Below are 21,329 nucleotides of genomic sequence, written 5' to 3'. Positions count from 1 at the left end.
CATGGTGAGATCTATGATGACCCTTACGACTCTCCCATTTTCGTTTTGGGATTATGCTCTAGAGACTGTTGTAGGCATTCTCAATATGGTTCCAACCAAGAAGGTTGACAAGACGCCATATCAATTATGGCATGGAGATGTCCCTAATCTGTCTTACTTAAGAGTCTGGAGATGTGAAACACTTGTGAAGCGCGATACACCTGACAAACTTGAACCCAGAACTACTAAGTACATCTTTGTCGGATACCCTAAAGAAATGATGGGTTACGACTTCTATGATCCCGTCAAAACACTGTTCACGTTGCTCGATATGCTGAATTCTTTGAAAAGAAATTAGCTCAAGAGAATAGTGGGAGGGTTGTAGAACTTGATGAGACTCAAGAGGAAGATGTCTCACCTTCTGAAACTCCTAGCAATTATCAACTTGGGGAGGAAAATGTTCAAAGTGATGAACCTCAAGTCGATGATGATGAAGCGATTCCACTTCGTAGGTCCAAAAGCACAAGACGTCCAACTGACAGATTATGTCTGATGGTAGAAGAAAACGTTTTAGGAGATCTCGATGAGCCTCCGAATTTCAAAGCTGCATTATCAGATCCGGAATCTGACAAATGGCTTGAAGCTACGAAGATGGAAATGAAATCCATGAAAGACAATCAAGTCTGGAGCTTGGTTGATCTTCCACAAAATGCTCAAACTATTGGGTGTAAGTGGATCTTCAAGAAGAAGACAGACATGGATGGAAATATACACACCTATAAAGCTCGTCTTGTGGCAAAAGGTTATACTCAACGTTTCGGTATTGACTATGATGAGACCTTTTCTCCGGTTGTGGACATTAGAGCTATTAGGATTCTCTTAGCTATAGCTACGTACTATGACTTTGAGATATGGCAAATGGATGTTAAGACTGCCTTCTTAAATGGTTACTTGGATGAATAAGTCTTTATGGATCAACCTGAAGGTTTTATTGAACCAAAATATCCCAACAAATTATGCAAGCTTCAAAGGTCCATTTATCGACTAAAGCAAGCTGATAGAAGTTGGAACAAGCGGTTTGATGAAGAAATCAAAAAGTTTGGTTTTGTTCAAAATCCTGATGAGCCATGTGTATATCGCAAAGCTAGTGGGAGTAATGTTACTTTCCTTGTCTTGTATGTTGATTACATATTGATCATAGGAAAACACATTCCAATGTTGCAAGATGTTAAATCCCATCTTGGAAAGTGTTTTGCCATGAAAGATTTAGGAGAAGCGACATTTATTCTTGGAGTCAAGATCTACCGAGATAGATCAAAGCGGTTGTTTAGATTAAGTTAAAGTGCTTATATTGATAGGGATCTTGAAGCGTTTCAAGATTGAGAATTCTGAGCATGGTTTCATTCCCATGCAAGTAAGACTTAATTTATCTAGGAAGAACAGTGCTTCTACACCTAATGAGGTGGAGCGTATGCAAAAAATCCCTTATGCTTCGGCTGTGGAATCTATTATGTATGCGGTAAGATGCACTAGACCTGATATTGTGTTCGTGCAAAATATAGTTAGCCACTATCAGCAAAATCCTGGATAGGATCATTGAATTGCTGTAAAGAATATTCTTAAGTACATGTGTGCTACTAAAGAATTATTCTTGGTGTATGGAAGAAATCCTGATCCAGAATTCAAAGTGAATAGATACTGTGATGTTGGATTTCAGACTGATAAAGATGATTCAAAATATCAGTTAGGATACGTCTTCATTATTGAAATGAAGGTACGGTGGAATGCTATGATCTAAAAGAATCCACAGTTGCCGTGTCTGCAACAGAGTCTGAGTACATTGCCAACTCAGAAGCCGCAATGGAAGCCGTCTGGATAAGGAAGTTCATAAGCGGGCTTGACGTGATCCCTTCAAATGACTTACCCAATGATATGTACTGTAATAACACTAGTGCATTAATCATTACCAACGAACCCGAAGTTCAAAAAGGTGCCAAACATTATGCTAGACGATATCACTATGTTCGTGAGCAGATCGAACTAGGGGAGATCAAATTACTCAAAGTTAACACAGATTTTAACTTAGCTGATCCTTTCACAAAAGCTTTGTCTAGGCCCAAGCTTGAAAGGCATGCTGAGGGTATAGGACTTAAATTAGCTAGTTATTTCATGTAAATCTGTTGTTTCAGTATTTGGATAAGGGATGTTAAATAATATATATTTTTCATAATGAAATAAAGTACTTGATATGTTTGATTTCATTTAATACTAAATTGTGTCCTATATTTGCATGTTTAATCCTTGAATATTTTATTAAATATTCTAAATTGTCCATTGTCGATTAATTATATGGGAATATAATTAAACTAAGACAAATCTGAGTGATTGGTTATATTCTTGGAATATATAATGGATGATCCCACCAAACTCACATGATATCCATAGTTGATGTATATCGGACTACCCCACTAACGAATTTAGCACTTTATGGATCGGAGTCATTAAGTGAAATTCGTAAATGGTTACTTTATTTATCCTTAGACTTGAGATACAAGCAGATCAGCATGTATGAATTGCACTTACTTGATATAGTTCTAACTCTCCTAAATAAGGGAGTACATAAAGGGCTATTTTCAGAAAGTGTAGTGAAATATGATGACTGACACGTGTAGTCAATACATGATTTATTCCTTCAACTTGAAAGTTAAAGTATGATACCATTGGCGCCCTCATTAGGACTAATTAAGATGTTTGCATGGCCGTGCCCAAATAAATCGAGATGGTTCTCGATTATATTTGGTAATAATTAATTAGTTATAGAATGAGAAACATAATCGTTAAATTATGAAATGACCTTGATCCATATTCATATTTAATAAGGTATCTGAAACAAAGGGATAATAAATGCCTCAACCATTTAAATATACTTTAATAAATTATACTTAAATATTTCTGGGAGCATTGGCGGTTTTGTTGATGGGTTTGCAACCTATTAATTTAACTTATTTTCCAAGAAAATTAACCCTAATCTATACCTATAAATATAAGGCTTAGGTTAAGGGTTTTTACATACAATTCAAGGAAAACAAAAACCCTCTCAATTCTCTCCTTCTCCCTCCTCTCTTGGCTTCGGCCGAACACACCCAAAAGCAAAGGGATTCCGGTTTTGGTTGGTTCGATTATTAAGGAAAGAACAAAGGTTGTTTGGTTCGTGATCAAGTACTAGCATACGTACATCCGTGTGTCGTGTGTGCAATCGTAGAGGGATTTACTTCAAATCCTCATAAAAGTTTCTTACTTTTGATCTTTAATTAAAGGTATATGCTATCTCTTTCGGTTAATTAATTAACTACATAGTTTTATCTTCCGCTGCGTGCTTTGTGATTTAATATGATAATTTGTTATATAACCTAACAATACGTTTAAAAGTTGGTGGTGTACAGATCACCACCCTATTGTTATGGATGGCTGAATAGTGTTCGGGATATCACTCTCTTTCATCTAAGAGCACTCCCAACGGGGAGTGCATTGGGTTTGCATTCCATAGTATTCAACACTACACCATTACCATTGGGGGTGTAGTGTATTGGCATTTGTATTGGAGGAAATGTAGTGGAGACCATGGCGGTTATTTAGCTTCGTATTGTGTTTGTTTCTTATTCCTTTCTCTCACAAATTTGTGTTTATCAATTTAAACGGTGAGTATTGAAATATATTGGATTTCGTGGATGTAAATCAAGACAAATGTATTGGAAACAGGTTTTGGTGATTTGATGTTGAGTTGATAGTGATTGGGCCATTGGGGTGTATTGGAATAACCCATTGAGTGCTCTCAGGATCAATATTACTTTAAAGGAAAATGATGGATTCTCCTAAACATTATCTTAAAAATTTTCCTAAAAACTTATGAATGTGACAAGTGAATTTCACATAATGTTTTTCCTAATCTCCCCCTTTGAATTTTCACATGTCACCATCAAATTAATTAGAAAAATTTTTAGACTAATGAATTAATGAATTAAAAGGATTAATCATTTTTCAAACTTTAAAATGACTGGTCATGTTAACATAATTTGATCCCTTTTTTAAAAAAATTAGATGACACTGGAATAGGATGCGACTTAGATTCTTTTAATTTTCCTTTTGGTCCCCCATTCTTGCTATGACAACGATTGACAACCCCTTCTTTTTTTGGAGAGGTTCACAAAAGTCAGTGTAGGTCCTACCTCCTTACTACACATACTTCTGTCTATTTCCCACTGAATTTCACAAAGTCGTGACTCAACCAAACCAAAATTTCTACTTTTACACTTTACGCCCCCTCATTTTTCTTTAAGTCAACACATGTCCCTATCTATCACTGAAAGTCACTTTTCTACCGTTCAGTATTTTGGATTCCTATCCGACATCTTTCTAGTCTAGTCCAAAATAACGGCAAATGACACCAAAACTTTCAATGTCACATTTCAATGTATACCAAACTTCTTCTAATGATCATTAAGATGAAGTAAATCACCCCAATTATGTTATAAACTAATAAGTAATGACCATTAGTATAATCATTCTACCTATACCCAACACCATTGAGCCCAAATCGACATGTAACTAGTTCCATATCGACTCACAGGTTGTGACCATCGACCAAATTCAATGTGTAATTAGCTACAATCGGTCAGGAAGGGAGACGAAATGTTTAGACGTTTTTCTAATAAAGCCAAAGGTGGCCTGGCATCGAAAAGTTAATTTATACGTTTCTTTAATAAAGCCAAAGGCGACCTAGCATCGTAGGTGCAAACAAAGCATCTCAAGTGAGAAGTTCCAAAATAAGTATTCATTAGCTCTTCATATCATTTTATTTTAAACTATAGACAAATGTTTCATATTAAGTTATTAACATATAACATATTACATTGGACAACTTTGATGCTAAATGTCCCCATGATTTATTTGTTTTGTTGTCATGGAGTGTTTTACACATTTCATAAAGAAGTTCTTACTATATAGATTACTTTAAATATTAACATATAAAAGGTAATATTAAAACAAGATGAACACATTTTTTTTTAAACCTAGACTTAGTCATTGTGCATAACATCACGGTACATGATAATGTACCATCTCCCTAAAAGCTCTAGGATAATAATCTCTCTAATACCCTATGGAGGCTATTAGGCTCCAGCCAAACGTAGCCTCCGAACATGAGCATGGTTGCTCCTTAGAGGCTGCGGACATAGCCTTTAGATCGATTCTTAGAGGCTGCGTACATAACCTCCGGATTGTTCCATAGATGCTCTTGACATAGCCTCCGGACCCTGCTCCATGGAGGCTCCTGACATAGCCTCCGGATCCTGCTCCATGGAGGCTTCTGACGTAGCCTCCGGGCCTAAGCTGCGGAGGCTCCTGAAACCTTCAGACCTGAACATTACCTAATCTATGTAAAGTCATGGACTTGATTTAGGCCCAAGCATTTAAAGCCCATGACCCAAATTCTAAAACCCTAGCAACACCTCTATAAATAGAAGATCAAGGCACCAACCAAGTGACTTTCTCTCTTCCCCTCATAGTCTTACACACACTCCTTAGCCTACTTCGGTTTGTGGTGTCACATCTTGTGGTCACCAATTGGAAACCGCCACTCGAAGTAGCAACAATCTAATTTTCCCCATTACACCTTATAGATCAAGGAGTAATCCTCCAATACTTAAAGATAAATGATATACCTAAACGGGTGTAGACTTATGTTTAAACAAATATATTAGAAAATTACTAGTTTATATATGAATGGGAAATGATATTAGTACCACAAAAAGTGATTAAATTATCACAATGTACAACTTTTATAACATACTGTACAAATCAGTAAAATATATTTGTGATAAATACATAATTGTTTTAATATGAATATCACTTCTCTATATGAATTATGCCTATAATAACAACAATCACCTCTTAAATTGCCATGTCCCCATATCATAACCCTACATGATTTTTCGTACAAAAATGTGTTTGTTTTTCCTCTCTTTTTGAATTAGTTATAGGTAAACACGTCTCTTAAGAAAGTATTTTGTTAAAAGGCATACACATTGGCAGCCGAAACCAATTTGGATATGGCACACGCCATTGGGCCCCTAAAGTGTGCCCCCTTACTCATCAGTCATCATTTACACTCGCATATGTTGAGATATATATACACACTATAATGCACCGTATAGTATACATGTTTGCACATATGAAATAATCTCTATATTTGACTAACCCCAAACTGACCCATAAATATCTCCCTTAATATATATGCCATCCAAAAATATGAGTGGATTTAATTAATGGCTATGATATTACAATGTTTCTCCTATACAACATTACAACCTTAAATATTATTCATTGGTGTCCAGAATTATCCTAAGATTTCTCACATAGATATTACTATGTTTCTCCTAGTAGGGATATAATCGGGCAATACCATGATGGCACTATATGCGTTAGTGATTCATATCTCTCGTTAAAAAAAAGTTTATTTGATAGGATAAAGAAAATGTTGTATGTTCACTATACCAATAAGAAATGGTCGAGGTGGCCAAAAAGTTCACCACGAAGCCCATTTATACACATTCAACCAAACTGGGAGGGGTTAATTGCAATATATAAGACCCTAGGAAAAAAGACAGCATATACGCTCTCTATAAAGTTCACATGTTGTAGGAATAGACCTTTTCTTTAAAAATTTGGTGTCTCTTTTTTGAAACATGCTTTCTTGTCAATTAATCTTAATAACTTTATTTTATTTTTATTTTGATAAATATGACTAATTTAGAATACATATAAATATATTTAAAAAATTTAGGGCATAGCATTTGTACTGTGGACAGTTTCCATCTTCCGTCTTGCACCCCTCACATTCAGGAGGTGAGTTATTTATTTAATCGTGTAAAGAAATAGAGAAGATGATGTGAGGAGAAATAGGATACTGCTGCAGTTCTCATCATTTGTTAGAATTCAATTGTTAGAATTCAAAAGGAAAAAAAACAATAATTTTATACAAATTTTAACTCTTAATCTTAATCATTTATCACATCATGTGTTATCTTCATATTTTTAGACCTATCAATTAGTAATATGCATCATTATTTTAATTATGTAACACTAATTATAAAGTTTGTAATAACAATAAGTGATGTTAATAAATTTTAGTTAAAATAAAACAAGTATTAAAGTAAAAACCAATAAAACAACAAGTTTTTTTTTTATTGAAAATCAATATGCATCATGAAAAAAACCATACATCAATATATATATATATATATATATATATATATATATATATATATATATTTGTGTTTCATGAATTTTCATGGACTACTTTTATTATATGATCCAAAAATCAAAATCTTGTTTTATTTGTATTACTTTAATACTTATTTTACAATAATCAACCCCAATCAATGTTTTAAATACCAGTATACGACCGGTATCGTAAGGTACTCCGGTATTTTAAGCCCGGTATTTTCACTATTCAATACTAGCTGGTATTCCCAGTATTAGCGTTCTGCTATTTTCATTTTTTTATAAAATTATTTTTATGATACTTTAATGTTATTTTTCGTTATTTGTGAACTTTAAAACTTATATTTTGTTATGGTTACCTATTTGATAATATTTTTAAAGTGTATTATAATTGTATTTTTACTATTTTCGTTAAATTATAGCAAGTTTGTAGGATTTTTATATAAAACAAAAATAAATTAAAATAGTCATACCGGCCGATATTTCTAGTAATACCGATAATAACATTTTTTCCACACCGATATAAATAATATACCGGTTTTTAAAACATTGAACCCAATGTTAATATCAAGTACTTTTCATATTATTGATAAGTGTTCTACATGTTTGTCAAGATGAAAAGTGAATTTGCTATTAATAACGGGTCGTATGACTTATATCCAGATTTGGTGGCACTTGCAATTTATTACTACTCCAGTACTCGATCTCCGTGTTTTGAGTGCCAGTTTTTATACTATCTAAGCTAGCTTGAAGTGTAGAAGACTAAAAGAGTGGAATGGATAGACCACGAAAATGGTATTATCAAATGGAATTCGGTTCTAGAGCTCCTAAGAATGTTAGAGACTTAGAGGCTTAGGTGTAATGTAGTCTTAAAGCATTGATTTTTTAGCTCCGTTGTACGAGTGGTGATAGCTTACTTTGTCCAATCCTTGTTCTCTGTAGTTTGAAGGAACTCTCTAGCACTCACTCAGATAGAATAATATATGTTAGATCTCCCGTTGTCGAATCACGACACGAAGTTTCAAGTGAAATTCACCTTTTTTAAAATAAAAAAAAACGTTGGAAGGACTTTCTATCCTTATTTCAGTCTTCTAGAAATGGTGTTCAGGCTCGAATCAGTTTAATTATAGTTAATGCCCATGAGATTCACATGATCTCACTATCTATTATCTCTATGAGGGTAGGAAATGATATAGTACGCGAGTATCAGAGTATGGAAATACACTTGAGTAAGTAATTCATTGTTGGATATTAGGTTTTTCTTTTGTTGTCAATATGGGATTAGCCCATTTGATAAAAACTTTTGTTTCTTGGGGTAGAGAGCAAAGTTTAATCCTTAATATTGAGATAGTTTTAAGATTATTTTTTTGTGTTAGTATCTAGTAATGTATTTGTTGTTCAAAAAGAAAAAGGTTTTTCCTTGGTTATATGTGTTGGATAATCAACCTAATTTTCCAAAAAAAAAAAAAAAGTGATGTGACAAATCTTCAAAAAGTTCAAGCTAGATATAGAAAGTGTTACTATATTGTTTTTCGAAATCAAGCAAGTAAACTTCATATGATTTTGGTCACTTTTGCACAATTGAAAAGGAAGAAAGTTGCTAATTCATACCATTTCATATAACATTAATATTATTGATTTCACATCTGTGTATTATGTTAAATCAAATGAGACCACGTACATAACCATTTTTCTTGCATCATACAAAACAAAAGAAAAAAAGAAGAATTGAAATTAATAAGTTGTTTACATGAATTAAGATAAAGATCATAAAAGACGAGCATGGTACCTGTACGTTGCGACGGATATTATGGACGACGGCGGTGGTTATTCACGAAACTAAAGGAGTTGTGCATTGTTTTGGTATATCGAAAGAAAGAATATTTTGTGTGTTGTTTTGGAGAGAGAAAAAGAGTATAAGGATATTTAGTTTTGTTTTAAGGAAAATGGTAAAAGAGTAAAATTGCATGTCCCAAACATGTAAACTTTTCAACACCTCATATAATTTTTAATAGGGGGTATAGAAGTATAGATAGATGGACTATATTCTACAACGGTAACCCACATATATATTTATTAGAATATTAAAGAAGATGAACGTAGTCTTTTCGTAATTAGGACATTTGTATAGTAAGAAATTCACTTTTATTCTAGATACTAACCTTCAAAATGACACGTTATATGTTACTTATTAAATGAAATCAGAAGAGACAAATTGCGAACCCCATGTAGCATGCACGAATAGGTACAATGTTCGTAGCATAGAAATGAATATGAAAATTGAAGCCATTAGGGGAACTAGACTATACTATACATTAAGGCACTAAAGTTTTTCTTTATTTTCCACCCACCACATGGTTTGATTAGGAATAGCAACCCCACATATCAAAATGTATGCTTTTTTACACGTATAATATATGGTTTTATGTGAGTTGGTGACCCCACTCATATTTTAAAGTCTTGATTCTGCATTTATTTAATATAATTAATGGCTATAGCTTATAGTCATATACCATAGCATTAGCTACACTCTTACTTAACATTTGGCTATTATGCTATATTAATTAATTGAAGTATGTGAGAATTTTCTTTGATGTTATCGTATTTGTAGTGGATCATATGAAGTTTATAGAAGATTCCATTTTAAGTAGAAAGTGTGTAAGTTTTTAGCCGAACCATGCAACGACATGTAGTAACATCATATATATTTACATATTTTATTTATTTTATATCTTGCATTAAGATTTAAACACCCAATCATTCATCTAACCCACTAATTTAGTGTGGTGGCGTTTTTATACTTTATAGGGGGGAAGCTATGGGAAAAAGTATACTCCATTTAAGAAAGTATAATTTCTTTTTGTATGTTAAATAAATAAAGTGTATAAAGCTTAATAATGATATATATAAATAGTGGCCACCCATATTCTTAGTTAATTACGTATTTTATTTATTAATGATGTATTCCTGGCTTCTTTTCGTTTGTTAAGTTTAGAAAGATAAATGTCTTAAAACTCAATTGATTAAAAATATATCCTAAATTTCAAGTGATCAATCAAAATTTTACTTTGCTTATATACAATATACTAAAAACCGATTTTTTGAACGAACCAAAAAAAATTCCGCACCCTGCCATACCTGCTGCTTAATTTTTTACTAAACTTGTTACAATCCGTCTAGTTGATCACTTATAGATGGTATTCATATTGTGTAGATGGAATTGTAGAAATCCTACTAGCATTATATTCTATTATTCCTCCATCATCAAACCAGTTAATCAAATATGTTAGAGGATGAAAATCAGTTGTACCTAATCATAATTTGTAAAACTTCAAAGGAAATTAAAACGTACAACGTACACACTTATGGTGTTTTAATTTTGTTGTACATTTGCATATGGTGTATTATCTACCAATAAAGTAAAACAGAATTGAGATATTTTTAAAACGACACGTGACGTAATCCTTAATCGGCACGTGTCCTTTTAATTTATTTATTTTGTTAAATTAACATTTTTTAATTGTATATAGATTCAATTTTTTTATTAGGATTAAAAATATACTCTAACTCTTTGACTTATTAATACAAAAGACATTATTATTTGATTGATCGTTTTTCATTAATTAATTATCTTTTTTTTGTTTTTCAATTCTTCAATTCCTATTACTTATATCATTTATAATAAGTTATTAACCTGAAGATTTCAAAGTTTAAGTTTACGATTCGAAATCAAAAGGCTATTTTTCAACATCCACCATACTTACAAGTTTCGGTTTTGATGTGATTTTAAAACTTAAGGTAATTCCAAAATTATAACTAAACATACATTATATTTATCATTATTGTGTATTATAATTTAATTTCTATCATCGGTTTACTTTAACCTGAATTTCTTTCATATTCTCGAATCATGTATGAGGTAAATTCAAATTTCCTTATAATACAATGCTACCGTACATTGTACGGGTATTAGGACTAGTATATATATATGTATATAGTATAGTGATCAAATGAGAACTAAAACAAGAGTGACAACCATGGAAACCATTAAAAAACCATATAGCCCTTAGAGTTAAGGGTTACGCGGCTTACGCCTGTATCCAACTGCCACCATCTCTTGGATCCTCGTGTCGCCCATCAATTAACCATTCATTTGGTTTTGAGTCAAAAGATACATGTTCCAAATTCAGGGCCGATCAAGTAATTCGAAGTGGATTTCAACATCGTTCATTTATCGATTTTAGCTGATGCTTTCAAAATGGGTCGTTTTCAACTTTTAACAACTCTCCTATTTATATAGCTAGGCATGGGTGGAACTTGATGGCGAGGGTTGTCTTGGCTCTGTCCAAAAGTTTGTGTCGTTGGTGTAAATTTTATAGAACTAGACTGTGTATGGAATATATGTTACAAGTCAGCCCCTCCAAAGTTATGTTAAGATCATTAAGCCCCTCAATGAAACTATTAGAGTTCTGCCATTGCGTATAGGAGTTATCACAAATCTTGACTCCTCCACTCTATTCATGCAGGGGTTGTTTTTGATATAATGTTTGTTTTATATGTTCGGTGTCTTGCCGAAGTAGTAATATAATTATTGTTTTGCAGAAAAAAGAATGGTCATTTTGGCATGTGATGTCATACCATTTGGGTATTTTCTCCGTCAATTTTTTCTTATACTTAAAACTAGCTTATAAATCCGCGGACAATTCAAAGAAAAAATTATTTTGATATATCGAAAAAAAAATTTATATGTCATGTAATCCGATAGTAAATGATAATATATGAATAATTATTTACATTTAAAAGTGAAAGACATTTTCTATTGAAAAAATAGAAAATTAAAATTTAAATAAATATGATGTCATAAGTTTAAAAACAAATAATTAATAAATAAATGTCTAATAATGCCAATTAGATTATTCTTTAATGATAATGATGTCCTCACAATCTTTTATAAGAGATATAGCCATTCAGTTTGTTCTCTAGATGGATCGAAACAAATAATCAAGAGAGATTCCTCTAAGGAAGGGGATTCCCTCAAGTTAAGTCATGTTAGGCTAATCTTGGCCCTTGGATGAAAATCAAGGGCCAAGATTCAAAAATAATCATTGAATCTTGGTCTTTGATTTTCAATCAAGGGTCAAGATTTCCCCAACTTGAGTCAAGTTAGAGAAATAATTTGAGGGAATCCTCCTCCTCTACCTAAACATACTAATATCTTTTTTTATTATTTATTTAAGAAAGAAAAATGCTTAACAAAGCCATTAGGCTTCACTTAACGTGCATAAAAAAATTTTAAGTGCATAAAAAGATTGTACATTTTCATATTAAAAGCTCACCCCTGAATTTTATGGTAATTGTACAACTAATTAATGCACCTTAACAAAAGCCTTTAAAGCTTCGTTTAACAAAACCTTTTAAGAAATCACATCGCCATATTTCTATTTCCTTCTTATTAGGAGTATGGTTGTTGGGTCGGATTGTCAGGCTTACATTTGAAACCATGCATATATTATCTTTTGGACAATTTTTCGATTTGTGTGTCATACTTTCCCATGGATCATGTTAATTTATTCTGTATCGTTCTAATTTTATCAGATGTCCCCGACTGGACTATTTGATACCATCTATATCATTATCAGAAGTTGAAATATTTCCGAAGATTCAAAGTACTGTAGTTCTTGTATATCACCATTGGCGTACGTTTCCTACTTGTATCATATATAGAATATTATATTGAAGAAATTTCACTTGTGTCAATATCTAATTTAATTGGTTTGTCAATATGATTTGATTGTTGTTGCATTTGGTACCTTATTTCCAAACAATCAATGCCTCCTCGACCTAGTGCACATTTGCTTTCATGAAAAGTAGTAGAGGAAAAGGAAGAGACGATTTCCTCAAGTTATTCAAGTTATTTATTTAACTTAAGTCAAGTTGGAGAAATCTTAATCTTTGAACGAAATCAAGAGGCCAATCTTTGAATCTTGACATTTTATTTTCATCTAAAAGTCAAGATTATCTTAACATGACTAGTTATGTTAAGATAATTTGAGGGATCTCCTCTCGAAAAAAAATAAATAAAAAATCAACAATACTCTAGTTGCATATTATAAAATTCATTTAATCTAGCACTACTTGAGGGTACTTTATTATCTAAAAAAAAAGGACGTGTGAATGATCTTCATAAATTCATATTGGCAAACGTCAGAATTAAGCCTTAAAATATGCATTTGGGTGGACGTCACACTCAAAGTGCATGCCCCAATAAACCTTTAGAATGACTAGAAAATACTTTCTTATCGTAGTATATTACATTTAGAAATTTAGAAACGTCATAATGTATGAGTTCCAAACTATCGTTAACAATCTAGAGAATAGACCGGATATCAATACACCGTAACTCTTTAGTCTCGTGTATCACTTTAGATACTAGGCCTCTCACCCTTCTACGGAAGATCATGTCTGGCTGAATTATCACAAGACCCATTAACTACAAGTAATAGACAAGAAATGAATAATCCATCCTCACGAATATGATATTGAACATTAGAAATGACTCAATTGTTCTTAATGAACTTTTTTAAAAAAAATAATCATCGAGTAATTTACAATAAGAAAATTATCAAAAGCTTTTCAGTAAAAAAAAAAAAAAAGTCTATAAAAAGCTTTATACCATTGAGGTAGATAACTTTTTTGTTCATTAGGGCATCTCCAATGGTAAGTTGAAGAAAAACTTTTTTTGAAAGAAGAAGTTTTTATAAAGGTTGATGTCATTGGGTACAAAGGCTTTTTTGATGAATAGCTTGACAATCCTCAACCTTTTAATCAAAAGCTTTTTTACTTGTTTAGTGATAAATAAAAGCTTTAGAAAAATCTTTTCCATTGCAAAGATGACTTTTTAATAAGTTGAAGATGGTGGATAATTAGGTGACAAAATAAAAAAGCTTTTGAAAGCTTTTTACCTATTGAAGAATATTAACACTCTCTTTTATCAATATTAAATTGCAATTTAATGGTTTTTGAGATTTTTAAAGGCTTTTACCATTGGAGTTAAAGGTTTTTATAAAAAAAAATTTTAACAAAAAAGTTAACAATTGGAGATGCCTACTCAAATTGCTTTCGCTGACTAATTTTTACTATAAACCTTAATCTTGATAATTTATACTATAGAGCCTTATTTTATAAAAATATTTTTAATGACACTTTTATAACAATTACATTTATATCAATCTACGCCACTCGACGACACCATGACCACCATCAATAATCGTCACCATCACTACCGGTCACAACCAAAACTAAATCGTTGTCCCACTGCGTAAATATAGGGCTAGTGTATGATAAGACACTTTCAGGATTTGAATCTCACTTCCTGATTATTAGGAAGGGGAATTTAGAAGGGGGGGGGGGGGATCGAGCTCCATAGACAGTCCAATTGAATGTCACTATGGTATTTTGAATATAAAGACTTCATGTTAACATCTGTGATTGTTTTAAATATATATATATATATATATATATATGAAAAATTATAATCCCCAAAATAGGTAAAAACCACTATTACATACAATGAAAATTTTTAAAGTACATTAGTTTCTTGATTTTTATCCATACAAATTTTAAAAATAATTCTGGCTATATCTCTTGTTACGTTAACGGATGTAGACTAGTTTATGAAGTGACAAAAGTTGTGACATTACTCCCTAACTACGAGTATTTTAATATATATGCTACATAAATAAGTTTCCAAAAGATTACATAATTATTCGATTTCATAAACTTCTTCATACTTCACTTAAGAACCATTTAAGCCATTTAGCCACTAGTTCATATGATCCCTAAAGTACCAACTAAGATTAGGCGCTTGATCGACTAAAAAAAGGTGGCACGATTCTTCCTCGACGCTACTAACTAAATACGAATCAGATTGTGGTTGATACACCCCTGGGTCTATCAACTCGGTGTGATTTGAAGTCGTAGCCGACGATGAACAGAGAGAAGAGAGGCCGAAATTGGTCATATTTAGCATCGGACTTCCATTATTGTTGTTGCTAACATTCATGTTTTCTTCATTTAGAACACCACTTGAATCACTATCAGAAAATCCATCTTTTAAATCTAGTAATTTTCGAGTTTTGTCATAGCTTAAACTTGTGTACACTTCATGATTTGTATTGGTTGGATCAGATCCCAAGAACAGTACATTTTCTCTGTCCTCAAATTCATCATTTCTTTCTGTTGTTTCCTCGTGAAGTTTTGCTTTTACCTCTACCAACTGCAAACGAATATTTTACACGAAAAAGTTATCAATAAATGTTTGCTTTTTCTTTTATCTTTATAAAATAATAATCATTACATGCCAAAAAACAAAAAACAGCAAAAAAAATCATTGTTTTTCCAATGAAAAAAAATGATATAGTCACTTGTCCAATGTGTTCATGTCACACCCATTTTTAAAATACATTATAAGTTACGTAATTCAAATAAACTATGGATCAATTTAAAAACAAAACCCCATACCTTTAGATATAAATAATGATTCTGACATCTAAAATATAAAAAAACTATACTTTTTACTACAGGTATATAATATCATTTTGTTCTAGTACATATATCATACCAAAATGAGCTAATAAATTTGAACGTATTTAAATATCTAGTTTGAATTTTATAATCCAAAACCAAAATCAAGTAACCACAAAGTTTGATGAGTTTTGATAGGACTACACCGTTTTTCTTTTCATCGTGTATTATCAAATGTTTATTTTTTTTTAATTATCTTGTAAGTTTTAGTTTTAGTGTTAGTATTAGTTGTATATTTAGGGCCGGTAATATTAAAAAAAAAAAAACGGTAGAATAAGACTTACAAATATTGTAACCTTAGAGTCGGTTTGGTCAATATTTGCCATTCTAAATTCTTTAATTTTTTTTTTTTCCAAACATTCACTCAGACACAACATCATATGATGAAGCCTTCTACGTATCACTATTGGCAATTAATTTATTTTATACGATCTTACAATTTTTACTAATCAAACATTTTTAACGACATAAAATTCACAATATCATTCCCATCCTATAAAATTCGAAAAATATATAAACAAAAAGTTAAGGATAAAAAATACAAGTATGTAGAAAAGATAATATAATGAAATTACCTCTTTGTTAAGGACCTCTTTTTCTTGCTCAAGCTTATGATAATTATGTTTAAGTGCATCATAATTAGACTTCAAAATATTATAATCTCTTTCAAGTTGTTTTGTCTTCCACCGTGCACGGCGGTTCTGGAACCAAATCGCCACCTGCCGTGGCTGCAATCCCAAATCTTGAGCCACTTTCACTTTCCGATCTGGGTCTAGTTTATTATCAACTTCAAATATTTTTTCCAATGATTTTACTTGATGGTTACTTAATCTTCTTTTTTTGTCATTATATTGCCCACTTTCTTCACCGCCATAATCTTCGCCATCACCGCCCCCGCCACCACTTCCGCCGCCGTCCACCATTGACGGGTATTCTCCAGGGTATATGCATTCTTCTTCTGATTTCATCTCACCTGGGTCATCAAATAATAATAATAAAAAGCATGTTAGTGTTTGAGACAAAAAATAAAAAAAAAAAAAAAATTTAAAAAGATAAAAGAGAGGCTAGTTTGACTTTTATAAAGTCATATGTGTCAATTTTGGATATTAATTTAGGGAATTGTTGGTTTGGAGTTTCGCTAATATGAAGATTGTTTCAAGAAGATGATAGAATAAAGCAAAAAGGGTAAAAATAAATCTTGTGCCAAGATTTGGATTTCAAAGAGATTATGTTCAAGTTATAAAGTCAAAATTGACCTTTTATTATGATTAGAAATAGTGTCATACTTGAAATTAAAACTTATGTAAAATTGAACTTGGAAAAAAGGGTGATGCTCAGCTATTAGTACTTTTATATTGACATGGTTAGTAAGGTAAGATATGAACAAATGATATGGACTAATGAGCCATTGTTGAATGAATACCTTCAAGTGGTTGTGAGAGATAATGAGTCAGAGAATCAGTGCAATTGAAGTTTCTCTTCATGGCTTTGACCAAAGATGAAACAAAATCTTGGATAACAACACACCAATTAAGAGTCTACTTTGTGGGTTCTTGTAACAAAAATATCAGAATATTTCATAATTCATAACATACCAATCAAGAATTTTGTTTGTGGGCCTTTGAAAATAGTGATAACCCTGAAAGGGGTTTTAAGAAATCCAAGAATGGAGAAATACAATTTTGTGTGGTTTTTTTTGCAAAATTTGAGTGAGTTTTATACAACTAAGAGACACTCAACCAGAAACAGCAGTGTATGAACAAGTTGGGGGTGGTGTGGGGTGCCATTTATTGGCCTTTTCTTAAAAAAATTTAAATGAATAATAATAAATAAAAAAAAAATTAACTATGGACTTTTTTTTTCACGAATATTGAACTGTTGATACACTTCTCATAAGTTACATATGTTACACTCATATGTAATGTGATGCAACCGCGGAGTCCAAATTGAAAATGACTCACAACACAAATTTATTGTATTACTAGTTTTGTAATGATGTAAAATAATAATAACTACATTGTGGGTTTTGTTACGGGTAACATACTTTTAACAATTTTGATTATTTTTGGGGGGTTTTAAGATTGTTTATCACTTATCATAGGTTTCATTTCTTACTCGCAGTTGTGCATTTTTATAAAAAAAATTTTTAATTAAAAACGTTTGAAAGTTAAGAGCTGTTCACTTTGATCGATATCCCACATTCATGACCTATAACATCAATAAAAAAAATAAACCGGTTCCCAACTTTCAAAGTAGAGGAATTCCCCAGCGTATTTGGCCAAGTCTTTTAAATAAGATTTCATGTGCGAGGTGTAGGTTTGTACGCCCCTTACAATCCCGTATGTGATTAATTTTAATTATTTACGTAAAAAAAGTTGCGTTAAATTTCTATTTCGTGAAGTTGTTATTTATATTTAAATCCTTCAAATAAATTTCGTATATGTTGTAAGAATAAAATTTTGTATATTATTTTTAATTTTGTTAATTGGTTTTATAAATATTTGCTTATGAAATCGCATATTTTCCGGCAGCTAGTGCCTTGCTAGTTGTTTTATCAATGAAATATTATGTCGTTTAAAAAAAAAAACTAAATTATCGTGTTTTTTTTTTTTGAACATTCAACTTTATTAATAATAGAAAACTAACAAGAAGCTAGTGGAAACAAAGAGTTTGGGTAGTTAATGAAATTCGTCTAGGGTAGTTAATGAAAGTGTCCAAGATAAGACACCCAATGAGCCAGTCCAAGAGGAACTGGAACAACCTGAGGATGAAGAAATTGAGCCTAGATGAAGCAAAAGAGCTAGGGCAGAAAAGTCTTTCTGTCCTGATTTCTACACTTATGTGGTGGAAAGTGAACCTCAAACTTACCGTGAAGCGGTAACTTCCTCAGAAGGGCCTTAGTGGAGGGAAGACATCAAAAGTGAAATAGATTCTATTTTACAAAATCATACTTAGTGAAGCGGTAACTTCCTCAGAAGGGCCTTAGTGGATCTTCTTCCGGGATGCAATCCACTAGGTTATCGATGGATTTTCAAGAGAAAAATGAAGTCAGATGGCTCTATTGACAAATATAAGGCAAGATTGGTGATCAAGGGTTACAAACAGCGAAAGGACTTTGATTATTTTGATACATATTCGCCGGTAACTCGAATAACCTCGATCAGGTTAGTATTTGCCATTGCAACCATTAGAAATTCGGAAGTTCACCAAATGGATGTGAAAACCGCTTTCTTGAATGGAAATCTTGAAGAAGAGACTTACATGGAGCAACCTAAGGGATTTATAGCTCCTAGGCAAGAAAAAAAAGTGTGTAAACTTGTTAAGTCTTTGTATGGATTAAAACAAGCTCCCAAACAATGGCATGAAAAATTCGATAATGTCATGCTTGAGTCTGGGTTCAAGATCAATGAATGTGACAAGTGTGTATATGTGAAAGACACACCAGATGGATATGTCATCTTGTGCCTATATGTAGATGATATGCTCATTGCTGGAAGTAATGACAAAATGATAAAGTCTACAAAAGATCTCCTAAAGGCAAGGTTTGACATGAAAGACATGGGTTTAGCAGATGTGATTTTAGGGGTTCAAATCACACGAACCCATGATGGACTTGTTTTAAGTCAGTCCCACTATGTGGACAAAATTCTTGAGAAGTTCAATGCAAATGACTCTAATGTAGCAAGGATTTCTATTGACACGAGTCAACATCTTGCGAAGAACAGAGGAGAGCCAGTTGAACAATTACAGTACTCAAGAATTATTGGCAGCTTAATGTACTTGATGAGTTGTACAAGACCAGACTTGGCATATGCTGTTAGCAAGCTAAGTAGATATACAAGTAACCCAAGTTCAAGTCATTGGAACTGTATGACCAGGTTACTTCGGTATTTAAGGTACACTCGTGATTATGGCTTGCATTATAGCAGATATCCAGCAGTGATTGAAGGACATTGTGATGCAAATTGGATACCTGACACGAATGATTCTAGAGCAACAAGTGGGTATGTATTTACACTTGGTGGAGCAGCCATATCGTGGAAATCGTCTAAGAAAACGGTTATTGCTAGATCTATGATGGAATCAGAGTTCATCGCTTTAGATAAAGCGGATGAAGAGGCAGAATGGCTACGTTAGTTTATTGAGGATATACCAAGATGGTCTAGGCCGGTGTCGACCATATGTATACATTGTGATAGCCAATCGGCAATTGGCAGAGCTCATAGCACAATATACAATGGTAAGAATAGACATATCAGACGTAGACATAATACAGTATGACAACTAATCTCTACAAGAGTTATCACTGTTGACTATGCGCAGTCAAAGGATAATATCGCGGATCCGCTAACAAAAGGCTTAAGCAAAGAGTTAGTTCAGAATTCGTCAATGGGAATAGGACTGAAGCCCTTGAAAGGCTAAGCTTATATGAAGGAAAACCTAACTCAGCTGACTGGAGATCTCAAGATCTGAGTTCAATAGGAAAACCTAATTGTTTGAGTTGGCGAGGTCACTGTGGAGGGATTTGATAAAACCCCACGCCTTACAAGGGAGTTTATAGCTGACTGGAGATCCCAAGATCTGAGTTCAATAGGAAAACCTAATTGTATGAGCTGGCGAGGTCACTGTGGGGGGATTTGATAAAACCCCACGCCTTACAAGGGAGTTTATTATAGGGCATAATAATCTTCCTAGTCCATTCCTAAAAGTGACAAGTTATGAGGTTAAGCCTATGGCTTTTAATGATTCAGGTAGCCTACGTGGTGAATCACCTATGTGAGAGAGAAGTTGGGTCGCTTCTTAGGGTATTGATGGGGGCAGAATACTTAACAGCTCTCGCAGAACCAGACGCATGTCCAGGACCATAATGGACATAACTATGAGGACTTGACTTTGTCAGGGAGAGTCTTGTGTGAAGCGTATTGTCGCCTACACAAATGGTAGACGAGTTCAAAGACATCACTGTCTAGTCAGATCCAGTAGAGACTAAGTGCGTTTCATGAGCAAAGGCTCAAAGGGTTACATCTACCTTCGTATGCAAGATTCAACTGTTAAAATTTGAATAGGATACTGTTGTTTCTGAGATCAACCTCCATTCATATGGTGGATTGTTGGGAAAATATGCATTTTTCCACCAGTTTGGACATCAATAAATATAAGGTAATGTGACATATATAGAGAACCGTTTAGTGGGTTGTGTAGTCTCTGGCTAAGGCTACGCAACGAACTAAGATGCGTCCAAATTGGGTTAAAGGTGAATGGGATATCGAGTCTCAAAGTTGTGTGTTTGGTGCATAAGTTGGAGTTGGAAAACATTTCTCCCACATTGGTGTGGGAGATAAACTCTCACTAGTTTATAAGTGGAAGTTTCTAAGCTATGTCAAGATCTTGTGTTGTGTTTTACTCTGGCTCCTACCCGCGCGTAGGGGGGGGGGTTGCAGAAAACGGGTTTCTGGGTCAAAATTCTCTGAACCAATGCGTATACG

The 21,329-nt window shown here is 32.9% G+C and overlaps 1 protein-coding gene and 1 non-coding gene across 2 annotated transcripts; both read right to left on the bottom strand.

The window, feature by feature from the left end:
• Positions 1–12,769: 12,769 nt before the first annotated feature.
• Positions 12,770–12,871, bottom strand: LOC122590341. Its single transcript, XR_006322480.1, has one exon. It is a non-coding gene; the product is annotated as a U6 spliceosomal RNA (small nuclear RNA).
• A 2,085-nt stretch (positions 12,872–14,956) lies between these two features.
• LOC122589938 (homeobox-leucine zipper protein ATHB-16-like) lies at positions 14,957–17,585 on the bottom strand. The gene is made up of 3 exons (XM_043762270.1): positions 17,267–17,585; positions 16,419–16,816; positions 14,957–15,535 (listed from the first exon to the last, which is right to left on the bottom strand). Exons 1-3 carry the CDS (start codon positions 17,325–17,327, stop codon positions 15,083–15,085), a joined length of 912 nt encoding a protein of 303 aa, XP_043618205.1. The 5' UTR covers positions 17,328–17,585; the 3' UTR covers positions 14,957–15,082.
• Positions 17,586–21,329: the final 3,744 nt, after the last annotated feature.

Source organism: Erigeron canadensis, chromosome 2 (assembly GCF_010389155.1).
Source record: "Erigeron canadensis isolate Cc75 chromosome 2, C_canadensis_v1, whole genome shotgun sequence".
NCBI lineage: Eukaryota > Viridiplantae > Streptophyta > Magnoliopsida > Asterales > Asteraceae > Erigeron > Erigeron canadensis.
Note: the sequence above shows the minus strand (reverse complement) of the source record. Positions and strands in the feature narration are given on the sequence as shown.